Source organism: Erpetoichthys calabaricus, chromosome 11 (genome assembly GCF_900747795.2).
Source record: "Erpetoichthys calabaricus chromosome 11, fErpCal1.3, whole genome shotgun sequence".
NCBI classification, from domain to species: Eukaryota; Metazoa; Chordata; class Cladistia; order Polypteriformes; family Polypteridae; genus Erpetoichthys; species Erpetoichthys calabaricus.
Window position 1 is genome coordinate 31,880,238 of NC_041404.2, and position 20,888 is coordinate 31,901,125.

At 36.9% G+C, this 20,888-nt stretch overlaps 1 protein-coding gene across 4 annotated transcripts in view; it reads left to right on the top strand.

Annotated features, from left to right (window-relative positions):
- The window catches only part of pde6a (phosphodiesterase 6A, cGMP-specific, rod, alpha), a 101,681-nt gene that overhangs the window by 63,652 nt on the left and 17,141 nt on the right, over nucleotides 1-20,888 (top strand). For all 4 annotated transcript variants that reach the window (XM_051933837.1, XM_051933838.1, XM_028812906.2 and 1 more), the window contains 11 exons: nucleotides 49-96; nucleotides 185-334; nucleotides 574-717; nucleotides 3,657-3,722; nucleotides 4,214-4,360; nucleotides 6,731-6,838; nucleotides 8,735-8,844; nucleotides 13,395-13,482; nucleotides 18,087-18,187; nucleotides 20,131-20,238; nucleotides 20,769-20,832. In XM_051933837.1, coding sequence (XP_051789797.1) covers nucleotides 49-96; nucleotides 185-334; nucleotides 574-717; nucleotides 3,657-3,722; nucleotides 4,214-4,360; nucleotides 6,731-6,838; nucleotides 8,735-8,844; nucleotides 13,395-13,482; nucleotides 18,087-18,187; nucleotides 20,131-20,238; nucleotides 20,769-20,832 — 1,134 coding nt within the window. The remainder of the gene's footprint in view (nucleotides 1-48; nucleotides 97-184; nucleotides 335-573; nucleotides 718-3,656; nucleotides 3,723-4,213; nucleotides 4,361-6,730; nucleotides 6,839-8,734; nucleotides 8,845-13,394; nucleotides 13,483-18,086; nucleotides 18,188-20,130; nucleotides 20,239-20,768; nucleotides 20,833-20,888) is intronic.

Sequence of the window (20,888 nt, forward strand, 5' to 3'; positions counted from 1 at the left end):
TCACAAACAGGTATTTTCAGCTACTTAATAATATTTGGTCTTTTATAGATTTGCAACATAATGAATGCAAGTGTTGATGACTTTTTTGATTTCCAGGTACTATATCTATTATATTTCAAATTTTTATAATTGTATTCATATTTTGGGAAAAAAAACATTTAAATGGTACATTTACAATCCTCAGAAAGGTCCTGTGGATGACTCTGGCTGGGTTATTAAAAATGTGCTGTCCATGCCAATTGTCAATAAAAAGGAGGAAATTCTGGGTGTAGCAACCTTTTACAATCGTAAGGATGGAAAACCTTTTGATGAAATGGATGAAACACTTATGGAGGTACTCTGTATATAACATTATTGACATATTACTCTCTTTCATTTAGATACTAATTTTACTTGCAAAACATGGTTATTATTGTGCTCCAAGTTGGTAAAATAAACCAGTATTTTATGAATATTGTTACTTCCTCTGCACTCATTTCTGTTCATTGAAAGTGTGCATGTTCTTTATGACCTGTCTTTCTGTCATCAACTGCAGTTTGTTTATTGTATTGAGCTTGTCTTTCTTTGGTGCAGTCATTGACTCAGTTCCTTGGTTGGTCAGTTCTCAACACTGACAGCTGTGACAAGATGAATAAACTGGAAAACAGAAAAGACATCTACCAAGACATGGTCAATTATCATGTCAAGTGCCGCAATGATGAAATTCAAGATATTCTGGTAGGCAAATTTACCAATTTTAGATTTTGTGTGTCATTGTTTCTAGTTGAATATTTCATTTATTTAATTTAGATTCTATACTTCAGTACACCATTAAAGGATTAAATTATTTTTGTTCAGCTTGTCCTTATTAAAGTAAACAAATATATAATTCACTTAATAGCCTTTACATTTCACAAAATGACAACATAAATGTCTCAGTACAGTAACTGATAAAACGTACATTATTCAGCAGTCCTTCATTGCTGACTTTGAACTTATACTTAGGAAAAATCCAGGAGCTCAGTTAGTAGAACTGGTCTAACCAGTGGGTCCAAAGCAGCAACCTTTTCTTGGTGGTGTAGATTGTTGTATTTTTCCAAAAAATATTACAAACTAGTTTTCACACCAGTCACCAAAGCAACTTGTCCCATAGGGCAGCAGAAGCAGGGAGAATCAAACGTGCACTACAACTTGGGTGATTGACAGCAGAACCAGTTCACTTTCAGAGTGACTGCAGCAAGTCAAAGTCAGGTGTTCTCCCCAGGCAGCAATAAAGGCAACAGCAAACAACTGACCTCTCAAAGCAAATTCAGCCTGATCCTGGCAGACATTTCTCTTGATGTCTTCTCAGATTTCCTATCGTTTTGTATGTCTCTCTGCCTTTCTTCTTCCATCAACTATAAACCCTTTGTTTGTTGATTACTTGAGGTATTAAGACTTAACATACATTGTAGTGTGGTTTCTCTATAACAATGCACAAAACAACACTAGCATTTTGCAGCTACTGGCTTAGAGTCTGTTGAACAGCACCTTAATTTTAGTATTAAAACATTGGACATTGTGGAAGCTACTTATTGGCCATGAAGAAACAACGATGGTTACTACATACAAACATGGACTTGTCATTTCATAATAAATTCAAAGATTTTTTTAACTAAATATTCTTCTGCATTGAGCCTATTGTAGCCAAGTCAGGTTTTGGCTCTCGACAGCCCTGATTCAGGTAAAGCAGATGTAGACGCCAGAAAATAAATGATGAATGGATAGGTTGAGTTTGTTTTTTGAAGCATGAGAACCCTTTACACATTGATTTGCAATATAGCGTTCCTTGCATAGATCTTTACATGGTTAGTACATGTAGTACTCAGACTGCTGACTAATGACACAGATGGTTGACTCCTTTTAATTGAAAGCAAACTTCCTTCATAATAAACTAAATGAGTCTGCTCTAGTCAGTAGATGTGTTTCTGCTAAGGAATTCATTCATTCTTACTGATGCAGCTGTAGGATGCAAAGTTAAGGCCTTGAGATTACAGAATGACCCTTCTCAAAATGGGCAGTTGGATAAGGTCCCTTTGTTACAGTGGCCAATTTGGCTTTCAGTTATGAAAATGTTTTTTTACACAACAGCAGGTTTACTCTCTCTCAGCCTCACTACTACTTAATGTTTTCAGTTTTGTAAAATCACCACAGTCCACTCTAAACTCTCCACATCAAGTACTGTTTTCCTCTTCAACAGTTTTTCTTCATGAAGAAATTTTTGCCTAACAAATATTTTTGAAGAAATCGAAATAAGCATATAATGGAAAATGGAGAAATTTTGATTATGAAGATGAAGTTGAGTTTGGTTTATACATTTTAACACCTAAGAAAAGTTTACAAAATATTCAATTTTTGCACAACAGTGCCATCTGCTGAGAGATGAGGCAATGACTCATTTGCCCTAAATGCAAAGTCACCATTGTCAACAATACAATTAGCCATTCTCACAAAATTCAGCAGCAACTAATGGATAAATCTACTTCCTATTAGTTAGCCAACAGTACACACTACTTTTACTTCCAATAATCAGTTTTTGCAATCTAGAGGTATTGATGAAAGCACTAAAAAAGCATAACAACACATCAATATCATCAAAACTGGACAAAGGCTAAAAATGTTTTTGGAGAAAGTCCTTTATAATTACCAAGGTAAATTTGTTAATTTTCTTATGCCAGTGTGCTAATGTTTCATCAATCATATTTTTATGTCTCTTTTTCAACATACAGTATGTCATTTATATTATAGAATAAACTGGATAAACTATCTGCAATCTTATAAAATAGTCATATATTATGCAAGTTTATCTAGCAACCATTTATCTTGATATTATTTGCAAAAGTTCCTGCCATAAAACAAACATAATTCACATGCAGCATTTAAACATATGGTTCACATTGTTTGTCAGAAAAAAATTGTTTTATAAACATTGCAGTTAGGTTAGGTTGTATATACTGTCCAGGAGCAGGTGCCATGGACACTGGTTCCACTGATAAATTATCTGCTCTGCTGTTTTCCACCAGGGCTAGTTCTCACATATTAACTCTGAGACAAACGATTGCCCTTTCAAAAGCAGATTCTTGTGTCAGTACTACACAAAGTTTTTCTATCTAGAAAAGGTTCAGCAACAACAGGCAGTGTGTAAAATCTATGTACTCCTGAGATTGGAAGTGTTGGCTGTAAACAAAGGCTGCCATAGCATATAAAAAACTCACTCCATTTTCTTCACTTCACTGAGAAAACTGTTGAAACTCTGGCAAGAATGTTTTTCTTTGGAATTTGAACACAGTGGAGCCCTGCAGAAGTTCTTCTTTCATGATTCCGCCATTTTTTACCTGTTGAATAACAAGAGAAATGTTTACCCATCAACAGCAGGCTAATTGATGTTGCTTTTCAAAATAAACAGTCGTGATAATGCAGCTTATTTATGTTATATAACATAACATTTTCAAACCCACTTACTCCAATTCAGATTCAAAAGATGATCTAGTGCCTATCCTGTCAGCAATGAGCACAATTCAGGAAATAATGCTAGAGATGGCACCAGTCAGACTTAGTAACATTATTTTAATTTGCTATCACTCAAATGGAAATTATATAACTTTGTGAAATCACTGCCTAATCTATCATGATTTCAGAAAACAAGAGAGGTTTTTGGAAAGGAGCCATGGGAATGTGAAGAAGAGGAGCTCTATGAGATCATTGTGAGTAGAAGCAGACTGAAGTATGACTATTTCAGGATGTTATGGGTTTTTACTTTGTGTTTCCTTGGAAACTCATGATGCAGCATTTAGCGCCTTCTCCCTCTCATGCACATACAAGAAATGTTGATGCCTTCTGTCTGTGTAGCTGTGGAAGCAGTATGTGCTGACTGAAAATTCATGGCAACTGTGAAATTGAGCTTTTTCCCTCAAATGCATTTTTTAGATTATTAATGCTGTAACTGCAGTTTTTTACCATTTTAATGGAAAAGTCAAGTGAGCTATTAATATTTGTCAGACTATGTGCTCCTGTGAGGTCCAGTGTCTATATCATAAGAATTTTAATGCTATAGGATTTACATTGTGCATTGTATAGGAGTAGCAGTACTTACAATCTTTTATTTAAATTTTGTACTGGGTATAATCAGACATCAAGTTCTATGATTTTGCAAATTGGTGCTCCATTGTGCTCTAATAGGATTTCTGCTTTGCAGGAACAGGAGCTGCCAGACCCTGAGGAATCAGAAATTTATGAGTTCCACTTCTGTGACTTTGATCATTCTGAACTGAACTTGGTGAAATGTGGTATCCTGATGTATTATGAGCTGGGGGTGGTGGATAAGTTTCACATACCTCAGGAGGTAAGAACTTAATAAAATCATATCTTCCCATTGCTTGTAATACTCCTTCTAGGTAAGACTATTAAGGAAAGTTTGACATGTCAAAAGTTGTAAGGTCTTTTGAAATGTCTCTTATTCTAGTGAAACAGTTTGCATTCCTTTAAGACAGTCACAATCTCTGAAGCAATTTCCTGATTATTATAGTCTGTTTTGATGGGCTGTTTTCCTCTTGGCCTCGCCACTTCCCCTCTCTGGCAGCATTTCCTCAATGCCTGAATTGGCTTAAGTGGTTTTGAGGATATCATCTTAATATTAAATAATTTACTTGCAATTTTTTTTAATCGTTCATTCATCATGAAACCTGCTTAATTTAGTTCACAGAAGCTGCACCCTGGAAGCATTTAAGGCAAGACAGGAGCCGGCATTGAGCAAGGCACCATTCTATCACTGAAAACACTTGCCTACTCACCCACACGCATAATGGGGCCCATTTAGTTTGATCAATTAATATTAATAGAGATTAATAGAGAGTGATGGGTTTGTGGCAACAAAAGCATTTCTTATTTGTCCTTAGCAAAGCTGACCTCACTTATCTTTTAATTTCTATTTATTCTGTCATGGTGGCATAGTGGATAATGTTGTTGTATTACAAATTAGATAGTTAGATAGATAGACAGAGGAAACTATCTCTCTATTATAAAAAAAAATCCTGGAAAGCAAAAGCAAGGCTGCGATACGTGATCTTCTCGGAAGTTCTCGGAAGACATTTAAAAGACCCGTGAGACAAAAGAGACTTGCCATGGAGCTATCGCGGGGACCGTAAACATGAAACTTGGTGCCAAGAGATTGTCCCAGGGCCGTCTTGCAGGGACGTGGAACATTAGATTCTTGCAAGACACGCCCTACTTACAAAAGATATAATATAAGAGCTCACCCATCAAAAAATACTCAGTCGTGTAGTACACACACGATCATGTGCTCTCAGCACATGGACAATAAGGAGTATAGAGACCCAAAGGCGTTGGAGAGAAAAAAAGGCAGATACTGTAAGAGATTATGAAAGCAGTGGAATTCGAAAGGCTCAAACAAACGATGGCGCGATACACATGCAGACAAAGGTACAGAATATGAAAGCAGTAAAATTTGAAATTATTGTAGCGTCCCAGCCAGGTTGAGGGCTTTTTGGTTTTAAGTGACTGTTAGGTCCGATTGAGGGAGGGCAGAGTACAGCATGGAAGACTGATAGCGGGAAATTGATTGATGCGGTAACAGGGGGCGTTGGAGAGTGTGCTATAAAGTTGTGTTTGGGGTTAGGAAGTCGGCGATTGTTCAAGTAAAACTTTTGCGACACTTTATCATGTCAGTCGCTACAGTATCAAAGAAAAGATAGAAAAGATTGCATTACCGCAAACAAAAGGTGATTAATCATCAGAACCAGGTGTAATTGAAAAAATAGTAGGACAAATCAAGGTCAGAAATAAAAGGCAAAGATTAAATAACAAAGTCTTTTCGCATTCGCATCATTCAATGCACAAAACGTGGATTTACACAATAATGGACCATACGCTATGAGGATCTGTGGTCCTGGAACAGTTAAGGCAACGACAAGTTAAGTTTCAAAGAATACACAATTCGGTCAGGTGTATATTGATGATCACGGAGAAGCGATGCAAATTTTAACAGGCAAAAAGAAAGGTAATGTATATGTTCCGCGAATAACATTACACACCAAAGGAGATCGTGATATGCCATTTGTATTAAAATGTTTACAGTTTACCGTGAGAATAGCATTTGCTATGACAATCAATAAATCACAGGGACAAACATTAGAAAAGTTGGATTATTTATTAGAGAAACAGAAACAATATTCACTCACAGGCTGTTATACATTGCGTTGCCACAATGTGTCTCCAAAAAATATTGTTTTCAATGAAGCTTTAAAGTAAAAGTGCAAATAATGAAATTGAAGCAATTCCAAAGAAAAAAAATTTTAAATTGTATATCCGATTAACCAAACACAGGGGTTGGCGAGCAAAGCGAGCAGGGGGCAAAGCCCCCTAGTTCTTTTAAAATAAAGCAGATAATTAGTATGAATAGCAGTAATTTTGGTTATAAATATACTTTTTATGATGAATTGTGGTTTACTTTAACTTGTTACATATAGCATTGCCATTTACATGCTGCACATTTACACGGTCAGTGCAATAAATTGAACATTTTGAGCATTGTACAGAAAAGAACTGGTAAAAAGAAATAATATGGGGAACTTTGTATAATGTTCATACTAGCCAGCAGAAGACTGGGCACAATGGCATGCCATGTATTTTGTAACTGAGAAAGTACTGGTCAGTCTGAATGTAATACCTAACAGTGCTCACCTGTGTTTTACAGGTACTTGTTCGCTTCATGTACTCTGTTTGTAAAGGCTACAGGAAGATCACATACCACAACTGGAGACATGGATTTAATGTTGGACAAACTATGTTCTCCTTGCTTATGGTAAAAATGTTTTTTTGATCTAACCACAAAAAACTGCATATTCAATAATTAATACAGAAAACTGTAACATGTAAATTTGTCCAATAAAGGTTTTTCAAATAATTCAGTGATTTTTCCATAATAAGAGAGAGTAAAAACTCTTTGCTTATTTGTTTTTATTTGTTAGTATTGTCTATATCCACCCATTAAGTGTTTAGTCCACTTTTTAAATTCAAAATAATAGGAACCAGAGACTATTCTAGCATTGTGCTGACTGTGAGAACAGACCTTAAATAAGGTGCCAGCCTATCATATGTACACTTACACACCAAGACATATTGTAGTTAACCTAACCTGGGAAAATGGGAAGAAAAAACAGAATACATGTAGGAAAAAAAACATGCATACATGGGGAAAACATGTAAACTCCCCACAGAAAATGACTATGCATGAACTCAGGACTCTGAAGCTGTTCAGCCATCTTTGTTTATTATTTATTAATATAAAAGTGTTGGTGAGCCAACCTGGTACTCATTTCAATCTGGGAGGCTTTCTGAACAAAATGAGACAGAAAAATGGGATCAGCAGTCTGGTAAGCACACAGGGAACAAATTGCTGTCCTTCTTTGGATGATCCATCCTGTACTGAAGCAGGGTCGAAAAAGAATGATGACTTTCAGTCTGCAAGTTCTCTAGATACCAGAAGGACCAATAGTGGTGTGACTTCAGGTGATGTGGAGAAAGTGACATCTGTTTTTGCCTCTTCCACTCTAAAGGAAATCAGACCAGCTTTGTCACACTTTAATCCTTCCACATCATTCTTCCCTGATGAACACTGTTTATGTAAGAGACATTGTTTTACCCATCTCAAAAGGTTTATTGAACAGTCACATTTATATCTATAGAAAATATATTAGGTGACACAATAGTGTATATGTTTGGCACCTGATTCAAAGTTTCAGTACAGAGTTGGAGTCCCCTTATAGTTAGGTCATGTGGAGACTTCATGTTTTCCTTCTCTGTGTGTGTGTTACTAATTCCTTCACTGTAATCCAGTTTGCTTGTATTCAGTTGAATGGAGAAATGGAGTGTTGTTCCATCTATGAGATTTGTCCCTGCCTTGAGCCCAATGTGATTGGGATCAGCTCTGGTTTCCGGCAGAACTGAATTGGATGCTAACTGTCAGGCTAGCAAAACATATCAATATCAAGTGGTGAAATCAGTTAGCAACAGGGAAAATAATGTAGTTACTTAATGGTGTCGATGGCAATGTGTACATAACAGACAGTTATTTTTTACAATTTAATATTATTAAAACATGATTTGAGAGGTATACCATAAGAATGTTACATTTTTTGGAATGCACTCTTCATTGTTTTAATTTGATACTATTATCTAATCAATAAAGTTCTTTATGATGGTGAATGCCATGAAAGTCACTTTCTCTGATGTGGATGTATTGTGGCACAATTTTTGTGCTGCTGTATCACAGGTTTAAGTGTCCTTGGTCTTTATCTATGTGGGTTTTGCAGGTTCTCCCCCACATCTGCATGGATTTTCCTCTTGGTTCTCTGGTTTTCTTCCCAAATTCCCAAATATTTTTGGGTTCAATTAATTGTCAATTTCAAATTGGCCCTGTATGAGTGTGATGATGGTGTGCATATGAACAGATCCTGCGATTGACTGCTCCTTTGTTGTGCCCCATGCTGCATATCTCTTTCATCTGTCACTCTGGCCCAGAATGTTATGTTGTATAATATTGTTTAATGATATATACACTAAAAAAAACCAGATTTAATTGCAGAGTCAATTTTATTTGACAGTGTCCTAAGCAATAAGGATTTACTGTACAATTTGAGTTTGTTCTCTTTACTCATATACTATGTTCAGTTCCCCTTACTCTGTTGTTTTTCTTCAGACAGGAGATTTAAAGCGTTACTACACTGACCTGGAGGCGATGGCTATGGTCACAGCTGCATTTTGTCATGATATTGACCACCGTGGGACAAACAACCTGTACCAAATGAAGTAAGGCTTAACTTCCATTGCAACAATGTAAAACTGCAAGCTGTCTGTATATACTCCTGAAAGCAAAATCTCATTTATTTTTCTTTACTGGGGTCTGAAAACTAGGCTGGATTGATCTTGAAGTTCAGGAGTAGAGGGATTCATGCTGTTCATTAGGAAAGACATCTTTCCAGTCATGACAGGAATTTATATTTTCAGTTTCAAAAGCATAGCATGATTTCAGAGAGCTCTGCTACAGCTTAAGAGTTTGGGCCCAATGCTCATATTTTTTGTTAATCAGCCCTGGGTTAATAAAAGTGGTTGTGTCCTGTGAAGAACGGTGGGGTTTTGCTTTGTACACATTCTTAAAAGGATAGACTAATGATCTCACGTAAGAGAGAGGCAAACATACAAGTGGCTGGAAAGATATTACAATGCCTTCCCCACAAATTCATGCAAGTGACTTCATTAAAATATGCAAGATCAGTAAAATCTGAAGCCTCATTCTTTCAGAAAAAGACAAATTCAAGTTAGAACTAATTTAGTCTCCGTTGGCATTTTTTTAAATTATTCCTCCTGTTTATGGAGACACTGAAATGTTGTTAAGACTGAGTGCACAAGTTATGTGTGGGTTCATTTAATTTGAAATCACCAATTAGCCCTTATGTTTAGAATAAAAATCAGAACATCCCAAGAAAACTCATAGGAGAATAATCAAATTCTATACAGGCAATGAATAGGTAAGAGACTGCAACTTAGGATTCTGTATCTGTGAAGCAGTAGTTCTACACCCAAGTACTGTGTTTTAATACTTACAATAACTCTTCCTGGCAGTACACTAAGAGGAGTGTCTGGAGAAAACTAAAAAAAAAATAAAAATAAAAATAAGATCATAATCACAGATTTTGAAATAGTCTAAAATGATACCCCACTTGCTTTGAAATTTGTCATTTTTAACCTTCTTGCTCTGTCTCTTAGAGGGTTTAGACCACTGTTAAAGAATCAAACATAAAAAATATTATCATATTCATGATCAGCAATGTTGAAGTAAAATAAAATAACACCCCTCATGCTTATATTAGCAATCCCCATCTCTCTATTGTTTTCTGAAAAGGAGTAACCTTGACCCCCATGATCATTTTGCTGAACACATTAAATGGTTTACTCTTTATCATAAAGGTGTAATTTGCTGCACAAGATATGGTTTAAAAATAGCCTAAAAATGAATTTTTATTGGGTCTAGATGGCCAAAAATTGTGGGTACCCCAAAATCTGGATATGTTGCATAACTGGACACCAAGACAAAATGAACAGTATGTCATATATGGTGGTTTTCTTGGACTATTATGAACACAAAAAAGGGAACAGCAAGTACCAGCAAATCACAATAAACTTATAAAGATAACAATATATTTTGACTAATTATGATATATCTAGCATTTGTCAAGAGCAGCCTTCTAGCTTACCACTATGTCTTTCTGATTATGCACAAGAACATTATATGGCAAGTGGCACCTTATCTGACTTGTCAGCACTTTGTGATCTGAACTATTCACACTCCAGTTGATTCTGCAGACTGGGAATTATTTTTCAATTTAGGGTTGCAAATGTCTATCACTGAATTCATATTCTCAGACCAGGGCTACTAGAAGAAAGGCCATCATATTAAAGTTTCTTAATTCATCCATAACTTTTCTAACCCATTTATCCATTCAATGTTTTATTGTTAAGTACTATTGCACTTGTATCCAGTTTTGGTACTCGAGACTTCTCGTCTCTTTGTGTATCTGTGAAGTTACAAGAAAACAAAAAGCAGGGGCAAAGACTACAGTTAGCCTGGTTTGTACTTTCTAATATATACTGTAAAGTGAAGTTTTGTGTTTTAATACATACTTGTTTATTATGGTCCCAGAGAGTGATGACATATTACATGTTGGTTGAATGTGCAAGTAAGAATTTCACTCTCCTCTGTGCATGTGACAATACTACTACTACTGCTACAAGTTTAACTACTACTATGAGGACTACTACAACTATCAACATCCATCCACTTCTTGAAAGACTTTAAGCTATGTCTTATTTTCCTTCTTCTTTACCTTTTCCCTCTTCTATGTGTGGTCGATGTGCTTGATCAGCTTTGTTTATACAGCTCGGTCGTGCACCTCCTACACTTTTTCTTCAAATCTTCTTTTACTTTTTCCATTCACTTCTGCTTCAGCCTCTCACTTTCTCTTCCCCTTTACTTCAATTTTCATCATCTCTTTGCCCATATATGCATTGTCTCTCCATATCACTTGTCCATACCACTTCAGCCTACTTTCCTATACTCTCTTAGATATTTCTCCTACTTTTGTTGTACCTCTGACTGCCTCATTTTTCTGTCCTTTTTTGTAACATCACACATCCATCTCAACATTCTCATTTCACATCCAACTTCTTCTGCCATGCTTTTTTTCTGCCCATTTGTCAGGTCCATACATTATTGCTGGTCTTACCACTTTCTTTAAAACCTTACCTTTAAACTTCACCTTAATAGTTTGATCATACAATACTCCTGATGCTTTCTTACAATTGTTCCATCCACACTGTGGGTTATCTCTACATCTAATCCTCCAGTTTGGGCTACCACTGATCTTAGATATTTAAAACTATCCACTGTTTTCAATAGCTCTCAATAGCTCTAACCTCTGAATCCTAATTATCATTAAACCTCAAATATTCTGTCTTCTTTCTATTTATCTTTAATCCTCTAACCTCCAAAGCCCTTCTCCATTCTTACGTGTTCTCCATTTACTCCTTTCTGGTGCTACACAATGCAGTGTCATCAGTAAAATGCATGAACCAAGGAGATTGGTCTTTTATCCCAAGAGTTACCACATCTATAACCAGATTTTTAACCAGATCATAAACGTATAGATTTAAAGAAGATCCTTGCTGCACAGTAATGTGTGATACCCCAACAACGCTTTTAACCCAAGTCCTCCAGACCTCTACATGTGGCACTCTATAATAAGCCTTCTTTAAATCAATAAACACCATATTCAAACCTTTCTGTTTTTGTCAATGTTTATCTATGACCTGTCTCAATGCAAAGACAAACTGCTCCCCCTCAATGGTGGTCTCTTCCCTAAGCATTCTCTTGATAACCTTTTCCCAAATGTTCATTGAATGTGACATCAGCTTTATTCCTCCCTTCTCCTTATAAATGAGTACAATCACACTGTCTCTCCACTCCCTTGGTATTTTCTCCTGTTCCTGTTCATAGATATTCTGCATTAGATCCCACAACCCATCTATTAGCTCTTATCGTAAACTCTTCCACACTTCTACTGGTATTTAATTCGTCCACTTCCTTAATCTGAGTTTTGAGGGTCATGTCATTCAGAGTAAGATTGTTGGTCTTTTCTAGCAAACCACTGTTTGCCTCTGCTTTGTGCTCTTTAAAGAAAGACATCAGTTAGCACCTCAAGGCTTTCATCAAGGCAAGTCTTCTTTTTGGCTGTGCTTGATGAGTTATGCTAAATTTTATACTGTATCTTTTATCTTTCAGTATAACTGAAAAAATGTTCTTATTTTCATCTTTGCTGAGGAGTATGCAGCGTTTACTGTATTTTTTGCTGGTTTTTTGCAATAGCCACAGAAGTAATGTATATTAGGTCTCCAATGATCCCTTCGATCCATCCATTTACTTTTAAAAATGCCAGTTAGTTCAGGGTCATGGGGGACTATGGCCTGTCTTAGCAACACTGGATGCAAGGTGGGAACCAACTCTGGACAGGCCTCCGGCATAGGTCACACTCACATTCACTCACACCCACATTCATTCATGTTGAGCCAGTTTCGAGTCACCATGCACATCTTCGTACCTCAAGGGAAAACACACTGAGTCACAGGGAGAATATGTTAAATCCATTAAGACAGCATCCAAAGTGGGATTCAAAACCATGGCCCTGGTACTTTGAGGTAACAGCAGCACTAACCAGAGTGCCACTCAGTCCCTTCAATAAGCATATTACCTTTAATATTCATTAAAGAGTGTCAGTCTCCCCTGGAGTCACACAGCATTATGATGGCTTGGTCTTAACTAATCAATGTGGACTGTGGTTACATATCCAGTTCATATGCTGTTCTTTTCACTCTTCTTAAGCATCTGAGGCTAGAGATCTGCACTGGCAATTGGAAGGTTGTCGGTTCGAATCCCGTAAATGCCAGTAGGGACTCTGGTCTGTTGGGCCCTTGAGCAAGGCCCTTAACATGCAATTGCTGAGCGCTTTGAGTAGTGAGAAAAGCGCTATGTAAATTCAAAGAATTATTATTATTATTATCAGCACACTAGGCTAAAAAAATGTCTCAGTGTTCAAGCAATATATTTTGTTTGTCCTTGTATTTAATATTGGTTTTGGCTGCAGTTTGCTTTATAAAGCAATTGTGTTTATTATAGAGCATAGCAGAGAGAATTACTTGCTAACTCGTAGTTGCTGCAACAAAGTCTATATAGAGATTATGTGTCTCAAAGGTGTTTCCAGTTATTAATGTTGCACATCCAAATAATGAATATGTTGTCTGTTTAGGTCTGGAAATCCACTGGCAAAGCTGCATGGATCATCTATTTTAGAGAGGCACCATCTGGAATTTGCCAAGACTTTGTTAAAGGATGAGGTAAATCAGAACGCGTTGCACAGCTGTTGCAGTGCAATCGGGTGTTTTAAGCTGCTTTATATTTCTGGTGAAAGAGATCATGTAATAGTCATTGTTTGCACCATCTGACCTCCCAAATTCATAACACAAATGACTATATAAGCTGATGCTTTCCTGTCAAAGAAGACTGCTTTTGGCTTGTTGGGTAAGTCAGGGCACCAGTGGTCAAGCAGTGAGACAATAACTGAGAGCAGGAATATCCATTCATCCAATCCTTGTGAATAACAAATATATTTATATGCTCAAAACCCTGTATGTTGTAGCCATTAAAGAGCTGATATTAAAACACAAGGGTTATTTTCCAAAAAATACTGTATTAATATTTCATTTTTTTGTAGTTCCATCCTAAAGAATGTTGATTAGCACATTCTAGTAAAAATGCCACTACTGTATACTCTGTATATCTCACAATACTGACCCTATAAGCCAATCCATCTATGCAATCCACATTTGGGAAAAAGTATTAAAGAATGACTATGTCTAATTTCACTTATATCTATAATACAATGTACAAACAAATGGGTTAGTTTTAGAACAGTTGTTTTACCAGAAACAGAGAAGTTGATTTTTATCAGTCAATGTGTTTCTATACATTGAAACAGAGAAATAAAATACATTAAATACTTGAGGACATTTGTCATATGACCTCTCAGTATTCATTCATCTGGGCACAAGAACATGTAACAGACAGCACAATATGTCTGGAGGTACTTCAATAGGAACTAAATTAGTATCCATCCATCTAGTATTTAATACACTTAATCCATTTCAGGGTCACATAAAAGAAAAAGTCTAGTTGTTTCAAAATTTGAAGTTAGATACGTTTCAGGTAAGTGACACAATCTGTATTTTTCTTAAATTTCTACATTGATTTTAATGATTAGTCATTTAGTATTATTGCTTTTTACAAATATATTAAGTAACATATAAACAGCGGTGTGACCACAGATTGAGTTCCAGTGCAAAAAATAAATTAGGACCACTCATGAGCAATTAATTTAAATCCAATTAAAAATAATTACTCTCAATGACATACATCAAGCACATAAGCTATATAAAAGGTCGAAAGTCATAATTATGTTTTATATAGAGTTGTGGCAATGAGAACACAATTGACCTTTTTATTCCAATGTTACGTAGGCAAGCATTTTAATAATAAATAAAGCCTTGTGGAACAACAACCATGGCAGTCGCCATGGCACAGCCCCAGACTATTGACCCAGGTGTGATTGTCCTGCCTGCATTGCCTATAGTGACACCACTGCACATAAATGTTCACAGTGAAGAAGATAGATAGATAGATAGATAGATAGATAGATAGATAGATAGATAGATAGATAGATAGTCATTTAATAAATCAGAGTTCAGTTTATTTTTGCATCGTAGTTAAAACAATGAATGTACAGTTCTTCTAAATGTGCTTGCACAAGGATATACAGTGTATGTATGTATATATATATATATATATATATATATATATATATATATATATATATATATATATATATATATATATATACAGTGGTGTGAAAAACTATTTGCCCCCTTCCTGATTTCTTATTCTTTTGCATGTTTGTCACACAAAATGTTTCTGATCATCAAACACATTTAACCATTAGTCAAATATAACACAAGTAAACACAAAATGCAGTTTGTAAATGGTGGTTTTTATTAAAAAATCCAAACCTACATGGCCCTGTGTGAAAAAGTAATTGCCCCCTGAACCTAATAACTGGTTGGGCCACCCTTAGCAGCAATAACTGCAATCAAGCGTTTGCGATAACTTGCAATGAGTCTTTTACAGCGCTCTGGAGGAATTTTGGCCCACTCATCTTTGAAAAATTGTTGTAATTCAGCTTTATTTGAGGGTTTTCTAGCATGAACCGCCTTTTTAAGGTCATGCCATAACATCTCAATTGGATTCAGGTCAGGACTTTGACTAGGCCACTCCAAAGTCTTCATTTTGTTTTTCTTCAGCCATTCAGAGGTGGATTTGCTGGTGTGTTTTGGGTCATTGTCCTGTTGCAGCACCCAAGATCGCTTCAGCTTGAGTTGACGAACAGATGGCCGGACATTCTCCTTCAGGATTTTTTGGTAGACAGTAGAATTCATGGTTCCATCTATCACAGCAAGCCTTCCAGGTCCTGAAGCAGCAAAACAACCCCAGACCATCACACTACCACCACCATATTTTACTGTTGGTATGATGTTCTTTTTCTGAAATGCTGTGTTCCTTTTACGCCAGATGTAACGGGACATTTGCCTTCCAAAAAGTTAAACTTTTGACTCATCAGTCCACAAGGTATTTTCCCAAAAGTCTTGGCAATCATTGAGATGTTTCTTAGCAAAATTGAGACGAGCCCTAATGTTCTTTTTGCTTAACAGTGGTTTGCGTCTTGGAAATCTGCCATGCAGGCCGTTTTTGCCCAGTCTCTTTCTTATGGTGGAGTCGTGAACACTGACCTTAATTGAGGCAAGTGAGGCCTGCAGTTCTTTAGACGTTGTCCTGGGGTCTTTTGTGACCTCTCGGATGAGTCGTCTCTGCGCTCTTGGGGTAATTTTGGTCGGCCGGCCACTCCTGGGAAGGTTCACCACTGTTCCATGTTTTTGCCTTTTGTGGATAATGGCTCTCACTGTGGTTCGCTGGAGTCCCAAAGCTTTAGAAATGGCTTTATAACCTTTACCAGACTGATAGATCTCAATTACTTCTGTTCTCATTTGTTCCTGAATTTCTTTGAATCTTGGCATGATGTCTAGCTTTTGAGGTGCTTTTGGTCTACTTCTCTGTGTCAGGCAGCTCCTATTTAAGTGATTTCTTGATTGAAATAGGTGTGGCAGTAATCAGGCCTGGGGGTGGCTACGGAAATTGAACTCAGGTGTGATACACCACAGTTAGGTTATTTTTTAACAAGGGGGCAATTACTTTTTCACACAGGGCCATGTAGGTTTGGATTTTTTTTCTCCCTAAATAATAAAAACCATCATTTAAAAACTGCATTTTGTGTTTACTTGTGTTATATTTGACTAATGGTTAAATGTGTTTGATGATCAGAAACATTTTGTGTGACAAACATGCAAAAGAATAAGAAATCAGGAAGGGGGCAAATAGTTTTTCACACCACTGTATATATATATATATATATATATATATATATATATATATATATATACACGTATATATATTGTAGCAGTAGAGGGCGCTATCGTCCTCTTGAACCCTCAGGTACCACGCCAAACACCAGGTAAAAGTCCAAGACTTGTTCTTTTTATTGTAATATTGTGCACCAAGCACCTTCCACTCCACACTACTCATACAATACACGATAATCAACAATAATACACAATTCTTACTCCTCCTCTCCCAGACACTTAGCCACCCTTCCTCCCAGCTCAGCTCAGTGTCTGGGCTTTCCCAAGGTCCTTTTATATCTCCTGACCCGGAAGTGGTTCCAACCCTGCAGTCCCTGATTCGTTATCACTTCCAGGTCAGATTAAAATTCCTTTTCTTCATCCCGGGTTATAGGGCACGTAGCACTCCCCAAGCCTCCCTACAGCGGGTCCTGGTGGTCCCCATGATATCCAGCAGGGCTGTTTGTAAAAACTACAAGGTCCATGAGGCCCTGCTGGAATTCGGGGAGCCTCCATACTGCTGGGAGGGCTCCACCTGGCGGTTTGGAGGTGTGGGCCGGAATATACGGCCATCCCTCACAATATAATATATATATATATATATATATATATATATATATATATATATATATATATATATATATATATACATACACACACATCTATTCATATACATACAGTACCCCTGTTTTTCTTTGCTTCCATATCCACTCAGAGGCCAAGGGTAACTAAGGGCTATTCTATTCACAAATAGTTTGGTCAGGGTCAAAGGCTTCCATATGTATCCTATAAGCAGAAGGCACCACACCTGAAAATTGTACCTGGGGTTCAAGCCTAGTGATGCAGAATTGTTAGCAGCAGCCCATCCACATCTAATAATGCGTACATACTGTTTAAAAATATTATTCCTGTAGCCTTAAGAAAGAAAGATTTTGACTAACAATGAATTAACACTGGATTCTTTTTTTTTTTTTTTTTGATTTTATAGAATTAATTTTTGGACCAATCCTAGGGTATTATTTGCATTGTTAACTATTTTCTTTAGAAGCTGATACTTAAGCAGCACACATTGTCAAGGGATTCAGATACTTTGCCATCACCAGATTGATGTTTGCCTGACACTGGCAAAAATTTTATCTCATTGAGTCAGCATCCCATAGAGCCCAGAATTTATTAAGCTATGTGGGTGATAAATAGAATACTTCCAATATTATTCTGGATTCATTGGTGAGGGAAGAGATGTGCAGTGCCATTTGTGTCAAAGTGTAACTTGAACATAGTGTATGCATACTTTGACAATTAATCATTTGTTGTAGCTGCAAATCTTCATCCATGTAAAATATTTTCTCCGACAATGCTGTGTTTATTTTAATTGAATATCAAGTAGTGGTTGAATTAAAAATTCATTTTGATTGAAAATGTTTTTGTTTTTGCAGAGCTTAAATATTTACCAAAATCTGAACCGTCGACAACATGAGCATGTCATGCACTTAATGGACATTGCTATCATTGCAACTGATTTGGCACTCTATTTCAAGTAAGTTTACTGAAACAGATAATGCATGTACATTGTATATGTTGGCTCATGTTTTGAGTACTTCTGCTGTTGAATTACAAACTACAAAATGTTTTAGTCACTTAAGTTTATATGAATCATTAGGTCACATCCTATTAGGGCACATCCAGTGAGTTATGAACAGCAATAACTAAGACAGCTCGACAGTGTCGTCAAGTCAAGTGGCTTTATTGTCATACCATCCATACATAGTATTGCTGCATTCAGAGTCACGAAATAATGTTCCCCAGGGCTGCGGTGCAACATATATATAAACACAGGACAAGTAGGAGACAAGTAAAGAGCTACATTGTACTGTACTATACTATACATACATAATAAATAATAGGTAAGTGAATAGATAGTAATTATTAGAAATAGATAGTAATAAATAATAACAACTAAAAATAAAAAACAACAGTAGTAACAAGTGTAACAAATGTACTACATATAAATAAACTACTAGGGGCAGGTCTATGGGCAGAAGGGCAGCACAGAGCTCAGAATCCAGACAGCCAAGCTGTTGCAGAACCTGGCAGAATTTGTTCAGTTTCTGTAGAACCTTCAACCAGATGGAACTGGGACAAAGAGACCGTGGGAGGGATGGGAACAGACCTTTACAATGCTCTTTGTGGATGCATCACTTTATAAAGATGACTTTAATGGAAGGCAGAGTGGTCCCAATGGTCTTTTCTGCTGTATGCACTATCCATTGTATGACCTTACAGTCAGGGACACTGTAGTTCTCAACCAGACAGTGATGCAGCTGATCAGAGTGCCCCTGTAGAATGTGGTGAGAATGGGAAGAGGAAATGCTTGCCTTCCTTGGCCACTGAAGGAATTAGACACTGCTCCACCTTATTGGCAGTGGAGGGGGTGTTAATTGACCAAGTAAAGTCAGCTGCCAGGTACACAATAATCAATTTTGTTCTCTTGACCAATTCCACCTGACCTCAGAGCCCTCGATGTTCAGGTGGATGCCTTCTTGAAGTTAATAATCGCTTTCTTCTTCTCCGCATTAAGAGACAGATTTTTGCACTTGCGCCTTTCCATCAATCGTTGTATCTCCATTCTGTAATCTAACTCATCCCCATTGCTGATTAGACCCACTGCTATTATGTCATCCGCAAATTTAATGATCGGGTGTTTCCGACACGAACTGTCTGGGGTCTCTCTGCCAGTAAGTTCAAGATCCAGGTGCATAGGGACGTATAGTAGCCTAGCAGACCCAGCTTCCCTGTGAGTTTCTGGGGCATGATGGTTTTGAAAGCTGAATTGTCAATAAAAAGCATTCTAGAATAAGTGTCTTTTTATCCAGATGGGACAGGGCAAAATGAAGAGTAGCTGATATGGAACCATTTATGTGATAGGCAAACTGGAGAGGGTCATGTGATATGCAAGTTTGACTTTTAAGAAGCCCAAGAGTAGCGTCACAAGGCACTTCATGATGACAGGAGTGAGTGCTATAGGGCATCAATCATTAAGACAAGAGACAGAGGACTTCTTCGGCATGGGTATGATGGCAGTGGTTTTGAAGCACTATTATATGTTATTTTGTGAAAGCTACTTAAAATATCCTGTAATCCAAGCTCCATAACACTGTAATATTCAAATACTGTCACGCATATGCATCAGAGGGTCACCTTTTGAACTTGTCAGATGTAACCACTACCACCCTGGGACACACTTTTCTGTATCTTTTTGTACTCACAGCTCAGAGAACATACTCATTGAGCATTTCTTTCAGATGTGCCATGTTAGTTTCAGTATTTAGCAATAAGGTATGAGGGTGAAATTACAGAATGTGTTAAAGTCATAGAGTGATTCTTAGAAGATACATTCATGTGTAAAGACTCAGTAGGTTGTGCTGCCTTCACATATTAAAATAATGCATTCTTGATTTTTTTATTTTTGGTGGTTTGCAGGAAAAGAACTATGTTCCAGAAGATTGTAGATCAGTCTAAAACCTATGATGATTGGAATGCATGGACAAATTACATGATGTTAGAGACAACAAGAAAAGAGATTGTCATGTGAGTAACCTTCACATCCAGAATCAGAATCAGAATATCTTTATTGTCATTGTAACAAATACAACGAAATTAGGTGCAGTCCCTCATCTTGGATTCAGATCCTGCATTACGTTCTTGTCCATGTAGAGTCTGCATGTTCTACCCGTATACGTGTGTGGATGAGTTCTTTTCTGGGTACTTCATTTTGGTGTGTTGGTTCAATTGAGTGTTCTACTTGTCTATGGGTATTCCCTGCCTTGCATCAGTGTTCCTTTAACATAGGACCCTGAATTGGATTAAGCAGGTTTGAGACGGCTATGTCATTTTACATATGAGAAGAGAGTGCTTACAGTCACAAATCATGTTGTTGATTACAACATTCATGTAAATCATATAAATTTGTTCCATGTTTGTTTCCACCAAAACTAAATATTCAAATAAACAGAATATGATTATGGAGTGCTGCCCACTATCGAAATTGTTATCTTTTGTACTATGCATCAGTCTACAAATGGCAGACAAGTGTGTTGACCCTTGTATCTTCTTTGTAGGGCAATGATGATGACTGCTTGTGACCTGTCTGCCATTGCTAAGCCATGGCAGATACAGAGTAAGGTACAGTTGTCTTTACATTACTCAAAAGCCCACACAAAATACCAGTTTGTGTAATT